Below are 17,881 nucleotides of genomic sequence, written 5' to 3'. Positions count from 1 at the left end.
GCCATTTTCCCATTGTTGAACATCTGGGTGGTTTATAATTTTTGCTGCAAAGGACATATTTATACATATTTTCATTATTTTGAATTTTTTTCCTTAGAACAGTTTACAAAAGTTAAATTAATGGCCCAAAGTATAAACAATTTTAAGGCGTTTAATACTTGCCGTTGCATCGCTTTCTGTGAGGGCTGTACCCATTTTCTCCCCCAACAGGCCTGGATGAGACCTGCCTTCCCCTCTGCCCTCACTGAGTGTCCTTCCCTGGGGGGTGCAAAGTCCAGGTGGCCACCTCTGTGCTCTGCAGCAGGTCTGCGTGTGACTGAGGCTCCCTCACATGACACCCATGGAAGGCGGAATGAGAAAGAACAGTGTTCCAGCGGCAATAAAATTGGGAATGACAAATAAAGTCATTGAGAAGAGCACAGCCACACAGCTGTGCTGTGTGATACCGCAGCAGGGCGGAATCTACGACCTGCTAGCAGATTGTCTTAACAGGGTGAACGCACAAACACAAAGTGTCCTACAGGCTGAGTTGGGGGCTGGAGGGAGGCATCTGCCAGCAAGAGTCCAGGCGTGGTTGGTAACGTGGCTCTTGAACTGGGGTTGCTCCTGTGCTCAGCAACCCTTGCTGATTCTATTTCTGAACTCTAACTCGGCAGAGACTGCTGGGCTCCCCCAGTGCCCTACTTTCTTCCCAGGAAAAGAGCTCACACTCCTCAGGCTTCCTTGCAGTAAGGTGCAGTCATGTGACTAACCACATGAAGGGTAGGGGGCCCTCCTTCACCCCTTCCTCTTCCTGCTGGCTGGAATGTGGCTGTGATTACCAGAGCTCAAGCAGCCATCTTGGGCCATGTGGCAGGACCATGCGTTTAAGGTAGCGGAGCAACAGGTTAAAGGGATTCTGGGTCTTTGATGACTACGAATCAGCAATACTAGTATAGGACTAGCTGACTCCAGGCTTCGTTTGTGGGAGAGAGAAATACAGAAGCTAGTTTAAGCCACCACCACTTAGGGTTTTCCATCACACAAATCTTAACGCATTCCATCTGGACTGGCTGCATCAGAGCTGCGACTTTGCCACCTCATTGTTTAATCCTGGTCCCTGCTGCTATCACGGCCTGGGGCCCCCAGGAAGAAATGTGGGTGGGGCCACATTGTCCCTTGGGGAAACTGGAGCAAACAGACCTTAAGCCTGGGCCTGAACTGCAAGAAGTGCTGCTGGGCTGGAAGATGCAGTCCTGTGACACTGTGGGTGCTCCCTGCCCCCACCCCCCCATGATGCTGGGGGTGCTCCCTGCCTCCGCCCCCCCGTGATGCTGAGGGTGCTCCCTGCCACCACCCTGTGATGCAGGTGGGGGGTGATGCTCCCTGCTCCCGCCCCCCTCCACAATGCTGGGTGTGCTCCCTGCCCCGCCCCGTGATGCCGGGGGTGCTCCCTGCCATCCAGCTGCCCTGCCTGAGGAGCTCTGGCTCTGCCTCCTGAGCTTCGCAGCAGCTTTCAGAGGTGACCTCCTTGCCACACGCTGTGGATACGTCCGCCACGTCCCACTGGTCTGGTGCCCTCCCTCTTGGGGCAATCTGCTCTCTCCCAGCGTGGGCGTCCTCAGGCCACCCTTGCAGCCCCAGTGCTGCCCTCAGCCCAGACTGCCCAGAACTGCTCGGGACTGGGGATGTGGGGGCCTCCCCCGCAGTCCTCCATGCAGCTCAGCCAGCCAGGTGTCCCCAAGAGCTCAAGGGCCCACCAGCTGGGGTCCACACGGCAGGGGCTCAGAGTGGGAGAAGTGGGGGCCTGTCTCGTGCTCAATCCTCTGCACCATTTCCTCTCCAAGGGAGAAGCCCTGGACAGGCGTGGAGGTGGAGGTTGGGTGCTGGAGGGAGCATGGGGGATGTGCCCTGGGGCCAGAGAGTCACGGCTGGGGGTCCTGGCGAGTGCCCATCTGTTGAGGCCTCCCTGCCCAGCTGCTCCCCTCAGGAGAGGATGTCATGGAACCCCCTCTTACGGCAAAGCCCCCTCCTCAGGGGAGGGTGATGGCCAGTGGGGGAAGGGCAGGGGTACCATGGGGAGACTCCCCCACCCCCACCTGTCCCCAGGCCCCTGGAAGGTGTCCTGAAGGTGTCTTGAGGCCCGGGGATAGGGGCTTTCCTGGCCGGGGCTGGCTCCTCCCTGGCTGCACCTGGCAGGGCCAGGGCAGCGGGAGGGGCCAAGTAGGAGGAGGGGCAAGTCCCACGCGGAAGTCAGGTAGATGTGCCGCCTCCCAGCCGCACTGGGTCTGCCACCCGCCAGGACTCCAGGACGCGGCATGCAGGTGAGCCAGGGCCCACAGGGTCCACACCTGTGGACCCCTCCCCGCCACACCCACCTGCCATCCCCTGGCCCCAGCCGCCTAACCTGGGAGAGCCTGTGGGGGCTCCCTGCAGTCGGCCAGGGCCGTGAGGGTGGCCAGAGCTGGGGTGGACCCAGCTGCCCCCCTGACCTCTGGGGCAGGGCGAGGAGGGCAGCTTCCCTCCCACCGCAGGGCTGGGCTCTTAGTGAGCCCGTGGGACCTGGGCCTCTACCAGAGCATCCAGTCCAAGGAGAGGGCACGCCCACCCTGGGCCCTGCACCGTGACAAGGACCCCCAGACTGTGCGACTTTGCCCTGCAGCTGGCACCTGAGCAGGAGGGGGCTGTGGGCTCCAGGGCGGGCAGACCTGGGGTTGGGGAGGAACAGGGTGGCCAGCTGGGTGGTGGCCCTCTGCTCCTGGGGGTCCTGCCACTGCTGGATTCTGGTTCCAGGGGCAGAGTAGAGGGCTGTGGGGCTCAGGGAAGGGGGCAGGGGAACACCCAGGAAGAGGCCCTTTCCCCTCTACCAGCGAAGAGGTCAATTTGGGCTGGCCCAGTGCTGCAGTGCAGAGTGAGACCAGCCTCCCTCTCGGCCTCCCAGGTGTGGGCTGAGCAGGTGGCCTCTCACTCCACCTCTGTCCAGGGCTCTTGGCCCTTCCAGACGCAGCTCTGGCACCCTGGCTGCTCAGGCCAGCATGTGGACACCCGCTGGTCTGACCTCAGGGTCCCCTCGGCCAGCCCCTTCCCTCCCCATGCCAGCCCCAAGCTGGGGGTGGAGGAGGACCAGTGCTGGCAGGGGTGGGTGGGGACCCGGCTTGTTTGAGGTGAGAGCGTCAGTCCTTTGAAAGGGGAGGATTCGGGAGGACTTGGTGGTCCCAGCCCCAGGCTGGGTCTGGGCATGGCCCTCCTTGACTCCAACCCCTTCCATGGCTCCCCTCTTCCCCCTGCTGACATGTAAGCTCCCCAGCTGCCTGGGCAGACTTCCCCGGTCTGGCTTCTGCCAACCTGCAGCCTCCCCTCTGGACAGCTCCCTGTATGCCCTTTATGCTTCTGCAAAGCTGGGGTGCCAAGGACTGAGTCCCTGGGAGGACTAAGATTCAGTCCTCATAGGTGCTAAGTACTGAGTCACCAGGAGTGGTAGCTACTAAATCCTTGGAGGTGCACAGTACAAAGTCCCTGGGATGTGCTGAGTACAAAGTTCCTGGGAGGTGCTTAGTGCTTAGTCCCTGAGAAGCACTGAGTATTGAGTTCCTGGAGGTACTGAGTGCTGAGTCCCTGGGAGGTGCTGAATGCTGAATTCTGGGCACTGGCTGCACCCTGCTCCTCAGGGCCTGTCCACACATGCTTTCTCTCCCGGGAATGCTGCTCCACTTTTTTGCCTTCTGTCAACCTCTTTCCCTACAAGGCCACCTCCCTGCCAAGCAGGTGGCAGCCCCTGTGTGCACCCTCACCGTGCGCTGCCCGCAAGGGCTGCACGTAGGACGGCCACCTCACCAGTGTCTCAGGATGGACGGATGGACGGACACGTGAAAGGATGAACTGACAGATGACAGACAACGGCCAGCCGGGGGAGGGGCCGACTATGGCTTTGGGAGCTCAGAGAGCAGAGCCAGGTGGGGAGGGTTTGCTCAGGGAGGGTGGTCAGCGGGTGTCCAGGCTGGGTGGAGGTGAGGAGCCCTGGCTCAGCAAGGCAGGCCTCTCAGGGCTTGTGCACTGGGTCGGGGCAGGAGAGCCCCTCTTGGTGCCTAACCCTAACCCTAACCTGAAGGGCCCAGAGCGCTGCTGAGGAGTGTGACAGGCCCTCAGGACGAGGTGCTGCCACAGGTGTGTGACCGTGAACCCTCCGGCCAGGCCTGCTCCGGAGCTGACAGGGAAGGGGCCGGATGGGCAGAACCCCAGCTCTGAGCCTTCCTGCTCCCAGCCGTGGGGAGAGCGTCTCCCGGGAGCCGCAGCATCCCCAGAAGTCTCTTCATCTGGAGCCAGCGTGCTCCCCCCCAGGGACCCTGGCCCATGCCTACCATGGGGCGTGTGGCCCGTAGGGCTGGGGCAGGAAGGACAGGAGGGAGGACAGTGTCCAGGTGTGTGGTTTCGTCCACCCTCTTCCTGCATGGGCACATCTTTGGGGTGACCGTGAGGCAGGGGTGAGGGTCACCCAATTCTACAGAGGAAGAAACCGAGGCACAGAGAGCTGGGGCCTGCCAGCCGTCTGCCCAGACCTGCACTGTGTGGGTCCATATGTGGCAAGGCTGAGTGGGTGGGTCACCCCGACCCTTGCCCTGGGGATCTGGGAGCCTGGTGGGCCCACACACGGCTTCGCGGACCTGGGCTGGGGACATGGGGGTCCCGGACACCTTGCTTCAGGCGAGCTGAGTGAGCAGTCTGCCTGGCTGAAGGGGGGACTTCAGGTGAGCCCCGACCCATGGGGGTCCCGTAGGTTGTGCTGAGAAGCTGGGGTCCTGTGGGTGTCAGGCCAGGGGACCGTGAGGTGTGGCTCTGTAAACACTGGCCTGGAGGACAGATGGGCAGATGCGTAGCCTGACCCTGGGGCTTGGGGCTGTGTCCATGGGGCCGGGCTGCGCAGCCCGGAGTGTGAGGACAGCAGAGTCTCTGAGCCGGTCTGCCTGGCTGTGGGGAGCTGGGCTGGGGCTCTCTGACCTGCCTGCTCGAGTGGCTCTGCCCCTGCCAAGGGGGCAGCTGAGGGCAGCCAGGGACTGGTGCAGGCCCCAGGCGTGCGGGTCGTTTTGCCTGGGATCCCTGTCCAGCAGTCCATGTCCGTGGCGAGGATGCCCTGACAGAGGCCCTGGGCGGCGTCACTGTCCACGGGAGCAGCTCACACCCCAGCCCCCAGGGAGGGTGACTCTGAGAGGCTTGGGGTAACCGTCCCAGAGCTACACTTTGCCTTCAGTGGGGAGGGGGCTTTCTGTGCCCCATTTCTGGGGCTAAGGGCGATCACCACCTCCCACTTTGAGAGTTCCCCATGGACAGTCCCCTCCCAGGCTCCTCTGTCTGAGTCACCCCAAAGTCCTGCCTGGTGTGGGGCCCTCACCCCACCTGCTCTTCAGCTTTGGTCCATGCTGACGCGAGGGGGTCTCTAGTGTCAGCCTCTGCCAGAGGAGCTGGGGACGTGGACGCGCGGGATGGGGAGGGCCCCCTCCTGGGCTGGAGGTCAGGTGAGGAGCCTTCCACTCTCCAGTTCCTCCACATGGCACTTCCTGGCCCTTACCTGGGCAAGCCACAGAGCTGGGTGCCAGTGACACCAGTGTCCCACCTGGTGGAGCCTCTGCCCTCTTCCCTGAGACAGAGGTGCCTTTCCCAGCCAGAGGCTTCTCTTCTGACCCAAGACGGGGGGCAGGTTTCAGGTGCTGCATGCCATGCCTTAGCACACGTGTCTGTGGCTCTCGGGGGCAGGACGGGCGGTACTCGTGAGTCGGGCCCCAGAAGGGGAGAGTGTTGTCAGAGGAAGGGTTGGCGGGGCAGATGGAATGGCCACTCTCAGAGGGGCCAGAGGGCCGAGGGAGCCCCGTGAAGCCACTGGGGTGAGGACCTCAGTGCCCAGGGGGTTGGGCCCATCTCCACGTGACTGAAGCGTCTTCTGCCTGAGCACCTGCCATTCTGTGGTCGGGTCTGGTGCCTTTCCTGGCCTCTGCGATTGAGGCAGAGGGAGAGAAGGGGGCAGACGAGGCCCTGTCCTGGAGCCAGCAGCTCCTGGGTGTGTGTGTGCGTGGACTGGAGCAGGGCTGCAGACTTAGCAAAACAATTTGAATTTCAGGTAAACAATTCTTTTAGTATAAGTATGTCCCATGCAATCGTTGGTACACACTTACACTAATAAGTATCTGCTGCTGATCTGAAATTCAGATGTGGCTGGGTGGCCTATTTCACCTGGCAGCCCTGGAGGGCCGACTGGCTGGAGCAGTCCAGTGAGACTTCCTGGAGGAGGCAGGTCTTGGGCTTGGCAGGGATTGCAGGTGGGGGCTGGCAGGAGAAGGTCTGGCCCAGCAGGAGAGACAGCCTGGGCTAGACCCACTCCCCCAACTCCTGCCCTGGGGATGGTGGGGCGGGTGGCACCCCTGCCTGCCCACTCAGTCTGGGGGAGCAGCTTGACTTGGCTGCAGGGTGGAGGGGAGGGGTTGGGCAGGGTGCTCGAGTGGACACAGCCCCCAGCGTGCCCACCCCTCTCTCGGTACACTCCTGCTGCAGGCCTTGTCCCTCTGGGGTCCCTGTGCCTCCCCAGGCACTGCCAGCTGGGACTGCCCTGTCCCTCAGGTCTTGGTGCTCTAACCTCTGTGAGTGTGGCCAGGCTGCTGAGGACGTCCCTCCGTTTGGACTTGTCCGGTGTTTCCTCTCGGGGAGGGAGGAGGACCTGTCCTGTCCTCATGTCCCATGGGGTCCCTGACATCAAGATGACATTGTAGGCAAACTTGAACCTCCTCAGTGGGTCAGGGAGTCTGCAGGACGTGCAAAGGGACTGTTCTTCCCTTCCCACACTGTCTTCATGAGTCACTAGTCCAGCCCACACTCAAGAAGGGAGGAGTGGCCAGGCACGGTGGCTCACACCTGTAGTCCCAGCACTCCGGGAGGCCGAGGCGGGAGGATCGCTTGAGCTCAGGAGTTGGAGGCTGCAGTGAGCTAGGCTGATGCCACTGCACTCTACCCAGGGTAACAGAGCAAGACTGTCTCAAAAAAAAAAAAAAAAAAGAGGGAGGGGCATACAAGGGTTTTCGACTCCTCCAGGCTACCCAGTCATGGTCAGATGGTCAGGGAGAGACTCTGAGGCCGGGGAAGCCCCTCCCTCCTGACTCACCCCTCTGTCCCGGAGGGCCACACAATTGCTCCTCAGACACATGCAGCTGAGACACCTTCGTGTCGCCTGTCCGGGACCCTCCCCGTGTGGAGGAGCTCAGCGTCTCCATGCCTCCACCCCCAGGGGGCTATGAAGCGGTGCTACCGTGCACATGCCTTTGTGTTCATCTCCAGGGGCGGACGGCCAGGCCGTGGGGTCAGTCTAGGGGTGTTTGACTTTAACCTCGGTGCAGAGTGTCTCTCTCACAGTCAGGCGCCCGTGCTCAGCCGCCGGCAGTCTGCAAGTGCCTGTGCTGGTCCGCTGACCGCTCCTGGGGCTCCTGCTCGGGAAACCATCTTCCTGTGTGATCTGCAGGAGCTCTCGTGCAAGCCCCACGCAGACCTCCGCTGGCTGTTGCAGTCCTGGCCCTCTGGCCCCTGCCCTGCTGCTGCCCTCTGAACCCGCCTGCCCCTGAAGCGACCTGTCACTTGTTCTTGGCTGCCTCTCCCCCAGTGCTGTGGGGGAGGGGCAGTGTGTCTTGACCCCCCCAGGGCTTACCCACCGGGCTCTCCCCATTCCTTTGTCTACCCCCCACCCCCAGGGCGACGAGAGCCTCCAGATCCTGGTGGGAACAGAAGGGGACAGCTTCCCGCTGACAGAGATCCACGCTTGTGAGGTGGGTGTCGAGGGACCCCTCCCCGGCCTGGTCCCGCCTGCCCTGCCTGTGCCCCGGGCCCTCCGCCATGCGCCTCCCTCCTGCAGACCGAGGCCTCTGAGCAATGGGACTACGTCCTCGTGGCTGACAGCAGCACCCAGAGAATCCCCAAGCAGGTGTACCGGCAGCAGCAGTTCCTGGGGGAGCTCAGGAGAAAGGGCTTCCATTTCAAGGTGTGCTCCTCCACGGGGGCCCAGGGGCGGGGCCTGGGGAGGGCGCATGGCCTTGTGCCCAAGGTGCTGGGGACAGGCCAGGGGCTGTGGCTGCGGCGGCAGGGTTCCCAGATGGAACAGAGGGTCCCGTGTGGCCCCCGCCCCAGGTGAAAAAAGACCAGAAACAGGTGTTCTTTGGCATCCGAGCCGACAACAGCATCTTTGACCTGTACCGCACCCTCCTGGTGGAGCCCGAGGGCCCTGCGCCCAGAGTGGAGCCAGAGACGCCGAGCCCCATCCCAGCCACCACCAGGTGAGAGGCCCTGCCCAGAGCCACGGCCAGAGGACCCTCGCCCACCCACAGCCTGGTCCAGGCAGGGCGAGGGGCCACGTCCAAGGCTCCCGGTGTCCCCTGATGCAGGACGACTGGCCTGGCCCCACGCGGTCTCGGGGTGGAGGCCACAGGGGCTCAGACCCACTGGCTGTGTTGGCACTGCACTGTGCCTCAGTTTCCATGTCCATGATGAGGGGTGATGCCAGTTCTGACCTCTGGAGGGTCCCGAAGGTCCAGAGTCGAGCCAGACTTGAGGAGTGGGCAGGATTTGGAGAGGCCCAGAGGCCCCCCAGCCCTCCTGGACTCCAAGGCCATCCTCCCCCGCAGAGCCCTCCTCTCCAGGTAGACTGCACCTCCCTGGACATCTGACCCTGGCTCTCCCAGGCACAGACCTGGAGGCCGGGCAGGGAGAGCCACCTGCTCCATTGGAGCCCACCCTCGGCCCTTCCCCACCTGGCCCACTTAGGCCCTGGCCGGGGCTGGCCAAGGCGCTCCTGTAACTACTGGTTCCTGGGCCGCGGAGGCCCCTGTGAAGGCAAAACCGCGGTCTGGGAGGAGTGAGAGGGAGTCTGGGCAGTGGTAGCTGACCTGGAGCAGGTTCCCCAGAGGGGCCCTGTGGTCAGACCCCTGGCTGTGCGGAGTGGGAAGCTCCTCGCCCTCCCTGAACTGCAGTCTGGCATGGGCAGAACAGCTCGCCAGGGTCAAGGGGGTTTGTGCACATGAAGCTCAGGGGTACTCTGGACATGGAGGGCTGGCAGGTGGGGGCGCGACTGGAGTAGGGTGTGGCCAAGAGTCCAGGAGGGAGTGCAGGTGGAGGGGAGCCGGGCAGAACCCCGTCCTGGAGGCTGTGGGTCAGGCCAAACTGGGAGGACTTTGCAGAGGGTGGGCGGTGGGCTTCCAGGTGGGTCTTGCATTTCGGACTCTGGTCAGGGCTGGTGGTCTGGGGGACCCTCCAGGACAGGGAGGGGCGTGGGCCTGGCCAGACCAGAGGGCCAGTCAGGACCTGGAGGCCACAGAGCTCACTCGGGGCTCTCCTGACCTGGCTCTTGGGTTTCAGAATCCGAATCCTGAACTTCGTCCTGAGCAACACGACGGCAGATGGCGGTAAGGGCTGGGGGTGCGGTGGCCAGAGGGGCCCGACACGGGTATTGCCAGCAGGATCTCCCTTGGCCCTCACCCCCTCTGACTCAAGATGCCCTGTGACCCTCAGAGACATTTGAGAATTTGGTGAAGGATGGAGTCTTTGAGGCCAGGTTCCCCCTGCACAAGGTGAGGGACAGGCCGGCTGGGAGGAGGCCTGTGGCAGGGCCCCGGGACAGGAGCTCTCAATGTCCCTCACCTGTGCCAGGGGGAGGCAGAGCTGAAGAAGACCTGGGCCCAGTGGAGGAAAATGGCCCACAGGCAGCCCATCGACCAGATCAGGTAGTACTGCCCGACAGGTCGCCTGCGCCCACAGACATGCCTGCGCCCCGCACCTGCCCCACGGACGCGCCCCGATTGGACACTGATGCCGTTAGGACAGACACTCCTCCCCCACGTGTGGCCGCACCCCACTTAGGCCCCTCTGGCCACCGCCCCCCCCCCCACCTAGGCACTGGCCCTCGTGGCGGCCACCCGGTGGGGGGAGGGTGGCCCTAATGGGGCAGCTGTGCCCACAGGGACTACTTCGGGGAGAAGGTGGCGCTCTACTTCGCCTGGCTCGGCTGGTACACCTACATGCTGGTGCCCGCAGCCCTGGTGGGCCTCGGCATCTTTCTCAGCGGGTTCACTCTGTTCGAGTCCAGCCAGATCAGGTGGGCGGGGCCACAGGCAGCCTGTGGGCGGAGCCGGGAGACCTGTGGGCGGGATGGGAGGGGTGTGGGCAGGGTCTGGCGACCTGTGGGGGGCGTGGGCGGGGCCGGGTGGGCCAGGCCGGGGTCTGTGCTCCAGAGAGTCACCCCCAGCCCATCCCCGCACCCCAGCAGGGAGATCTGTGCCGCCCACACCATCTTTCTGTGTCCTCTCGGCGACCACGGCCGCAGGTTCCAGCGGCTCTCAGACACCTGCACCTTTGCCAAGGTTCGCTGCCCCGGGGGTCCACCCTAGGCCTGGAAGGGCGGGCAGGTGTGTCCCGCTGGAGATGGGCTGAGGCCCGGGACCCGCAGAGCTCACCCTCTGCGGGGGCTGGCGAGGAGGCCCATCCCAGTGCATCCTCCCTTCTTCCCAGCGTACCCCCATTCTACCCTGCGCGCCCCCTTTCTCCCCAGCTCACACACCTCTTCGACAACGACGGCACGGTGCTGTTTGCCATCTTCATGGCTCTGTGGGGTGAGTTGCCACCTGGCGCTTCTATGGGGCACGGTGGGGCCTGAGCGCCAGGCCGACCCCACGCCCTGCCCAAGGCCACCCCAGGGCCGCACCTGACGCCCCTCCCTATCACGCAGCCACAGTGTTCCTGGAGATCTGGAAGCGGCAGCGAGCCCGCGTGGTGCTGCACTGGGACCTGTACGGGTGGGACGAGGACCAGGTGAGGCAGGGCTGAGCCCCCTATGCCGGGCCTGTGTGCTCTCACCCCCACGCACCCACGCCCGTGTCCCACGTCTGAGGTTGTCCCTTTATCCAAGGCATGTGTGCCCACGTCTGAGGTGTGTCCCCGTGTCTGAGGCATGTCTCTGTGTCTGAGGCGTGTGTCCCATGCCCACGGCATGTGTCCCTGCCTCTGAGGCTTGCCGGGGCCCTCCCCAGGAGGAAATGGCGCTCCAGCTCATTAACTGCCCCGACTACAAGCTCCGGCTGCACCAGCACTCCTACCTGCGCAGCAGCGTCATCCTCGCCCTGTCCCTGTTCATGGTATTCCTGGGGAAGCCGCGTGGGGGCTGGGGGCCCAGCTGGGGCAGCCCCTCCCCAGACCCCACCCATGCCAGCCGCCCTGCAGATCTGCTTCATGATCGGCATGGCCCACGGCCTGGTGGTCTACCGCGTGCTGGCCGCCGCCCTCTTCAGCAGCTCGGCCCTGCCCTTCCTGGAGGAGCAGGTGACCACGGCCGTGGTGGTGACCGGGGCCCTGGTGCACTATGTGACCATCGTCGTCATGACCAAGGTAGGGGTGGGGCAGGGCGGGGGCAGGCCGGGGGGCCTCTGAGGCTGGTGAGCCCCACTCAGTGCCCTCCTCCTGCAGGTCAACAAGTTCGTGGCCCTGAAGCTTTGTGACTTTGGTGAGAGGAGGGGACGCAGCGGGAGGATCCGGGGCTGGGAGTCTTGGAGCCATGATCAGAGACCTGGGGAGGGATCCTTCCTGCTGTCGCCGGGCCTCACCCTCGAGCAGGCTGGCTGCTCGGATCAGGAGAGAGGCAAGGGCCCCAGGGCTGGCAAGGTCCCCAGGGCTGGCAAGGGACAGGCCGAGTCTCATTCCAGAGAAGCCCAGGACCTTCTCGGAGCGGGAGAGCAAGTTCACGGTCCGGTTCTTCATCCTGCAGTTCTTTGCACACTTCTCCTCCCTCATATACATCGCCTTCATCTTGGGCAGGTAGGGCTGCCGCTCCGACCCTCCCCACTGACTCAACCCGTGTGGGTTTGTTCCCCCCACTCCGCCTTTAAATAATGCGTGCTCAGAACAAGTAGAAACCCAATATAGAAACATGTGAGCGAAACCTGGAGAGACCCCAGCTCCTCAATCCCAGGCACAGTCTAGCGGGTCTTCCAGACCCTCACGAATTTATGTGCACACAAGCACCATTAACCAAAGTTGCTCTGTCCTGGGATACTTGTACCTGCTCTTCCACTGAGCACATACCGTGGGTGTTTTCTGCGTGGGTCTGCGTTGCACAGTCCTCTGTGGGATGCACCTGAATTCATTTACCCCTTCAGCTGGTGGATGTTTGGGTCATTTCCACTCCTGAGCTGCAGGGAGCATCCTTTATCACACACACCTTTCCTCACCTCACCTTCCTCGGTGAAATGAGTCTTTTTGGATCAATCGATATATGCCTTTTTGTTTTCTCCGGAGAAAATCATTGCTCCATTTTGTGTGCGTGTTTGCTTAAATTCTGTAAGATACGTGCATATTGCCAATTAATCTCAAACTCTCTGCCAGCACTAAAAATAGCAAAAGCCTCCCGGTGTGTTCAGACCCGGGGGTCCTCCACCTGGTCTGTCCCTGGAGACCCTCCTGGCACCGTCCTGCCCCCATCGTCAGGGAAGCCCCTCACCCTCTCCACGATGCTTGTCTCTGAGTCCACGTCTTCCTCTTCCTCAGTCGCCTCCTATCTCATCAGAATGTGTTTTCCAGCAGCTCCCTGAGAAGCCGCCTGGGAACCGGAGTCTTGTCCCTCCCTAGTTCCCTCTTACTGAGGACTCACTCGCGAGAAGTGACGCTCTACGTTGACTGTTTTCCCACTGTTCTCCTCGTCCTCAGTCCTCCTAGCGGTCTCCTGGTGTGCTTTGGTGGCCTTTTCCGTCCCACATGTTTCCGTGGTCCTCACCTCTCTCCTCCGCTCCACCAGGTTTTTCTCCTGCCGCTGGGTTTTCCGCCGTCGTACAAACGTGCTGCAGCGCTTCTTTCCGGGAACCTCCTCTCTCCTCCGCATCTGGTTCTGGCTCTCCCCTCCAGTTCCACCCCCACCCCGGGCCGCTGGCTTCTCCTCTCCCCGACCTGTGCAGGCTGTCCGCCCTCCCAGCCTCTCCTGACTCCAGGCGCTCAGAACGCCTGGACACACCTGGGACACCTGTGCTCCCAGCCCAGCCCACATCTCTCCCTGCAGTCTGGCCGCCTGTCCACACTCCTGGACCCCCCCAAACTTGCCCCCACACTGAGGTGCTGAGCCCGGAGCCCGGCGCCCGTGACACCTCTCCCTCGGCTTTGCTTTGCAGCCTGGTGGCCCGGACACAGCTGATTGGTTGGTTGGTCTCAGAATGTGGGAATTTCAGCTCCCAGGGCGGGTGGGTGCTTGTCTGTTTGCCGAGTTCTCAGCAATCAGCGAGCAGCCCCGGTGTGCAGAGCCTGTATTTGTCAAAGAAAAGAAACATCTGGGCACTCACTGGGCCTGGGGCCTCAGGTTCCTGGGTTCTCCTCGGTCGGTCGTGGGTTCGCCATCTCCTGCCTCGGTTCCTCTGCTCCCTTCTCCACCCTATTTTGTTTGGAAATGAGACCTTCGGAATGGACCATCTAATTTTCTGATCTTTTCCTCCCATTTTCCATTCCCTTGTGTTTTCGTTCCAGCTTCAGGGAGTCTCTCTCGCCCTTCCTGATGCCCCTAATCTCGGGGCTGCGCTGGATTTCAAGTCCGGCACGGCTGCCCCTGCGCCGGCCGGATCCCGCGCTGTCCTGTCCGAGGACACCGCCTCTCTTCTCTCTTCTACTCCGGCTTTGCTCTGTTTCTGCGCAGTGGCTTTCATGCTCTTTCTTTGAGTGGTCTCTGATTTTGATGTCCTTGGTTCTTGGCCACCTGTCGGTTCTTGAGAAGGACGCGTCTCTCCGGTTGGGACCTCTTGCTCTGGAAGTCTCGCCCAGCGGGGCAAGGGACGGTGTGGGGCCTCGGTGTCCACTGGCCCAGCCCTGCAAGCTGAGTCTTGGTTGTTCAACACCCCCTGTGAGCTCCTGGTCCCCTGAGGGGGGGATTTGGGGCCAGGTGGGGGCCCTGCGGGCTTTAAGCTGGGCCTGCATTCCCCCACCAGCTGCCCCAATCCCCCAGAGGCGCCCAAGTCCTGGGGCTTCCTGGACGTCCACCCTGCAGACCTCTCCAATTCCTTTCCTGCAAGGCGATCCCTGGTGGTGGGGTCAGCAGCCAGCCACCGTGACTGCGGGTCGGGAGGGAACATTTAAACTAACGCAGATCCTGCCAAAGCAGCCTCCAAAAACTCTGTGCTCACTGACAAAGCCACCCACGCTGTGTGAGAGTGCACACTGCACGTTAAACCGATAGGCGAAGTATTTTTGCTTTTCAAAGGCTCCTTTAAAGAACTGTTAGTGAGGTCTAGCATCTTTCCATTTATTTATTTATTTATTTTTTGAGACAGAGTCTCACTGTGTTGCCCGGGCTAGAGTGCCGCGGCGTCAGCCTAGCTCACAGCAACCTCAAACTCCTGGGCTCAAGCGATCCTCCTGCCTCAGCCTCCCGAGTAGCTGGGACTACAGGCATGCGCCACCATGCCCGGCTAATTTTTTTTCTATGTATTTTTAGTTGTCCAATTAATTTCTTGCTATTTTTAGTAGAGACGGGGTCTCGCTCTTGCTCAGGCTGGTCTCGAACTCCTGAGCTCAAACAATCCGCCCGCCTCGGCCTCCCAGAGAGCTAGGATTACAGGCGTGAGCCACCGTGCCCGGCCTCCATTTATTTATTAGCCTTTGTATTTCCTTGACTATAAATTGACTCTTCGTGTCATCTGAGTATTTTTTGTCAGGTTATTGCAGCACCAAAGCCAAGTGGATTCTTTTTTATTTGACTCCGTCAGTTTCTTAACATTATGTAATATTTCACTTTGCTTTGTATTTGGACCATTGCTTTATTGTCCAGCTCTTTATTTTTCTGGGAGTTTCTAATTGCCTTTTATTTTCTTGCATGCCTGTATCATGTCCTCAAGTCTCCCAGCTTCTCTGCAGCACACTGTGTATGGCGCAGAGTCCCTGTTCTCCCAGAGACCCCCTGGGGAGCCTCTGTCTCCTCCCCACGCTGGGCTGCTGCTGTCTGGGCCTCTCCCACAGAGGCCTTCTTGGAACTCGCTGCTGCTGCTTTCCTGGGCTGAGCCCGGCAATTCCAGGACTCTGAAGCTGCCTTCTTTCTTGAAGAAGGATCTCATTTACCAAAGGAAGCGTATTTGGGAGGTAAACTTCCCAAATTCTTGTTGTCTAAAGATGTCATGATTCTGCCCTTACCTATGATTGACATGGCTGGGCACAGCAGCCTATTCACAACAGTCCTTCCTTGTAGGACTTGAACGGCGTTTGTCTGTGGCTTCTAACTGGCAGAGTGGCTGCTTAGAATGTGTGGAGAGTCTGGATTTCCTTCCTTCCTAGGCCGCCTACCTTTTTCCCCTGGAAGCTTTGGGACCTTCACCGTAAACTGGGGAACGGTCCAGGGTGGTTTTTGTCGGGTTATTGCAGCTCCCACTGTGAGCCCTTCCAATGAAAAGGCCTGTGTCCTCTCTAGGCTCATTAAATATTCCTTTTTAACAAAACCTTTTCTCGGGTCTTATTTCTTACTGTTTTCTCTCTGCCTTCTCTTGCGGGAGGTCCTGGTCCTCCGGGGTGCCCGTCCGTGGTCCTCCCCTTTCTCCACACGCTCCGTCTGTCTCTTCAATCCGGCATCTGGGCGGTTTCCTCCACTTTCTCTTTTTGTTCGTTCTATTGATTTTTTTTTTAAGCTTAACAATTTAAGTCTTAATTTTTAAGAGTTCTTTGTTCCCTGCTTTTTACTGGCAGCATCTCTTTCTCGTGTTTACAGAGGACGTCAAGCAGGGTTTTTCCTCCCGCAAGTTACCGTCTGTTCCCTGTCTCTTGTTTCCTCACGGGTCCGTTTCGTTCCTCTCTCTTACACAGCTGGGCCCTGTGACCGAGCATTTTCTGCTGTCCACTCACGTTGGAGAACTAAGGACTGAACTGATTTTTCTTGGCAGATGGTTCGGGTCTTTATGAGAATAGCTACATCCATTGCACATCGCATCCTAAGTTCTAACTACCAACGTTCATCAACCCATTTAATCTACACAACGGCCCTACCGGGCAGGGGTTCTCTTATCACCACTTGACAGATGAGGTAACTGAGGACCAGAGAGGTTAAGAAACGATCTCCAGATCACACAGCAGTAGGTGGTGGAATAGATATCAATAAAAGCCAGACATTCTGGCTCCAGAGCCTGGCTAGGTCCCCAGTCGTTTCGTGCAGTGCCTTTTTGCACACGGGGGGTTGGGGGAGGTCTCTTGGAAAAGGGAGGAGAAGGTGTATCCAGTTGCCCATGTTACACCAGAGACAAAGTGTTTTTTCGTCATATGTTCCTTTCTCGGTTCTGTTTTTCATGCCGTGCTCAAAAAGCTGTGATTTCCTCTAGATGCTTTTGGTTTCAAAATATTCAAACATTCAAATCTTTGATTCCTAAGGAATTTGTTTTGCCGCAGGGGTAAAGGAGGGAAGCCAGTTGTCCCCAAGCCGCTTACTGACCAGCCCCTCACCACCACCACCCGCCTTGATTTGAAATGTCTTCTTTGTCACATGCCAAACTCCATTACGCGTTTATATACTTTGGTCTTTCACGGATTCTGAGGCCTCTCCAGCTGGCGCCTCTCTGTGTTATGTGCCTTGCTGCTCGGAGGGCTAGCTGCTGCTCACTCTTCTTCTTTTTCAGTTTTTTTTTAGTTATCCACATATGTTTATTCTAGGTGAACTTTAGAATCATTTTGTCAAACTATCTCAAAATTCTGTGGGATTTACTTTAAGACTGCAGTAAAATTGTACGTTACTTTCGAGAGAATCGGCACAGATGCTGCGTTAGTTTCCTACTGCTGCCGTGATAAACGACCACGGCGTAGTGGCTTCGACGGCACAAACTCACTGTCTCACGGTTCTGTAGGCCGGAAGTCCGAGGTGGGACTCGCCGGGCTAAAATCAACGTATTAGCAGGGCTGTGTTCCTTCCAGAGGCTCTGGGGGAGAATCTTTTTCTTGCCTTTCTCAGGTTTTAGAGGTCCCCTGGGTTCCTTGGTTCACGGGCCCTTCCTCCACCTTCAGAGCCAGCAACGTCTGTCTGGTTCTCCCTCTGCCCAGTTCAGGGCCTTGGTGATGATGCTACACTGGGCACACTCAGATAATCCAGAATAATCTCCCCACACTAACGCCATCTGATTAGCAGCCTCAGCGCCATCTGCCAGGTCAGAGGACGTTCCTCTGCGGGGTAAGAGAACATGCTCACCGGCTCCGGGATTTAGGATGTGGACATCTTCGGGGGCTGTCGTCTGCCTGCCACACACAATCATGAGCTTTCCTGTTGAAGAGCAACGCTCTCTCTTCACGCCTTTTATGGTCTTTAGCAGTTTTATAGTTTTCTTCGTAGAGGGCCCACAGATTTCTTGTGAATTTCGTTCTAGTTATTTTATAGCTTCTGCCGGTGTCTGTGCCTGGTGGTTCCCCTCTCCGTCTCTGGCCGTGTTGTGTAGGGAAAAGCCAGTGCAACCCGATGCCAATTCTGTATCCACTTGCGTGTTCCCTAGTCGATGTATCCGCCAAGCCTTCTAGTTGATTTATTTTGGTTTTCCAGGTATATAATCATATTTCCTAAAATATTAACTTTTTCCTTTGGATGTTCATACTGTTTATACTTTATATCTCTCTGGCCTATTTGCAAGTTACTTCCAGAACTGTGTTAAATAATAGTTGTCATGAACTATAATAGGAATACTTCCAGGATTTCACCACGGAACATGAGTCTGACCTTCGGGTTAAGACAGTTCATATCTTTTATCATATTACGGAAAGCACGTAATTTAAATCACAAAATAACCCCCTGTGCAGTTTCTGTGGGGAGCAACTGAGGCTGCCCCTAACAGGAATGTGTCCGAGCCTCTGAGCCTGTCTGGGGGACGGCTGACCTCCCCTCTGCCCGCCCCCTCCT

General features: G+C 59.5%; 1 protein-coding gene across 1 annotated transcript in view; it reads left to right on the top strand.

Moving 5' to 3' along the window:
• The first annotated feature begins 2,297 nt into the window (after positions 1-2,297).
• Positions 2,298-17,881, top strand: part of ANO9 (anoctamin 9) — an 18,253-nt gene continuing 2,669 nt past the window's right edge. Inside the window, exons 1-16 of the mRNA XM_012651927.1 lie at positions 2,298-2,303; positions 7,704-7,778; positions 7,865-7,990; positions 8,137-8,282; positions 9,361-9,407; positions 9,514-9,572; positions 9,652-9,725; positions 9,962-10,096; positions 10,265-10,361; positions 10,550-10,610; positions 10,727-10,809; positions 11,028-11,132; positions 11,218-11,382; positions 11,461-11,497; positions 11,697-11,808; positions 13,956-14,074. Coding sequence (XP_012507381.1) covers positions 2,298-2,303; positions 7,704-7,778; positions 7,865-7,990; positions 8,137-8,282; positions 9,361-9,407; positions 9,514-9,572; positions 9,652-9,725; positions 9,962-10,096; positions 10,265-10,361; positions 10,550-10,610; positions 10,727-10,809; positions 11,028-11,132; positions 11,218-11,382; positions 11,461-11,497; positions 11,697-11,808; positions 13,956-14,074 — 1,447 coding nt within the window. The remainder of the gene's footprint in view (positions 2,304-7,703; positions 7,779-7,864; positions 7,991-8,136; positions 8,283-9,360; positions 9,408-9,513; positions 9,573-9,651; positions 9,726-9,961; positions 10,097-10,264; positions 10,362-10,549; positions 10,611-10,726; positions 10,810-11,027; positions 11,133-11,217; positions 11,383-11,460; positions 11,498-11,696; positions 11,809-13,955; positions 14,075-17,881) is intronic.

This window comes from Propithecus coquereli, unplaced genomic scaffold (assembly GCF_000956105.1).
Source record: "Propithecus coquereli isolate 6110/MARCELLA unplaced genomic scaffold, Pcoq_1.0 Scaffold377, whole genome shotgun sequence".
NCBI lineage: Eukaryota > Metazoa > Chordata > Mammalia > Primates > Indriidae > Propithecus > Propithecus coquereli.
The sequence above is the reverse complement of the archived record's forward strand: the minus strand, read 5'-3'. Positions and strand labels throughout refer to the sequence as shown.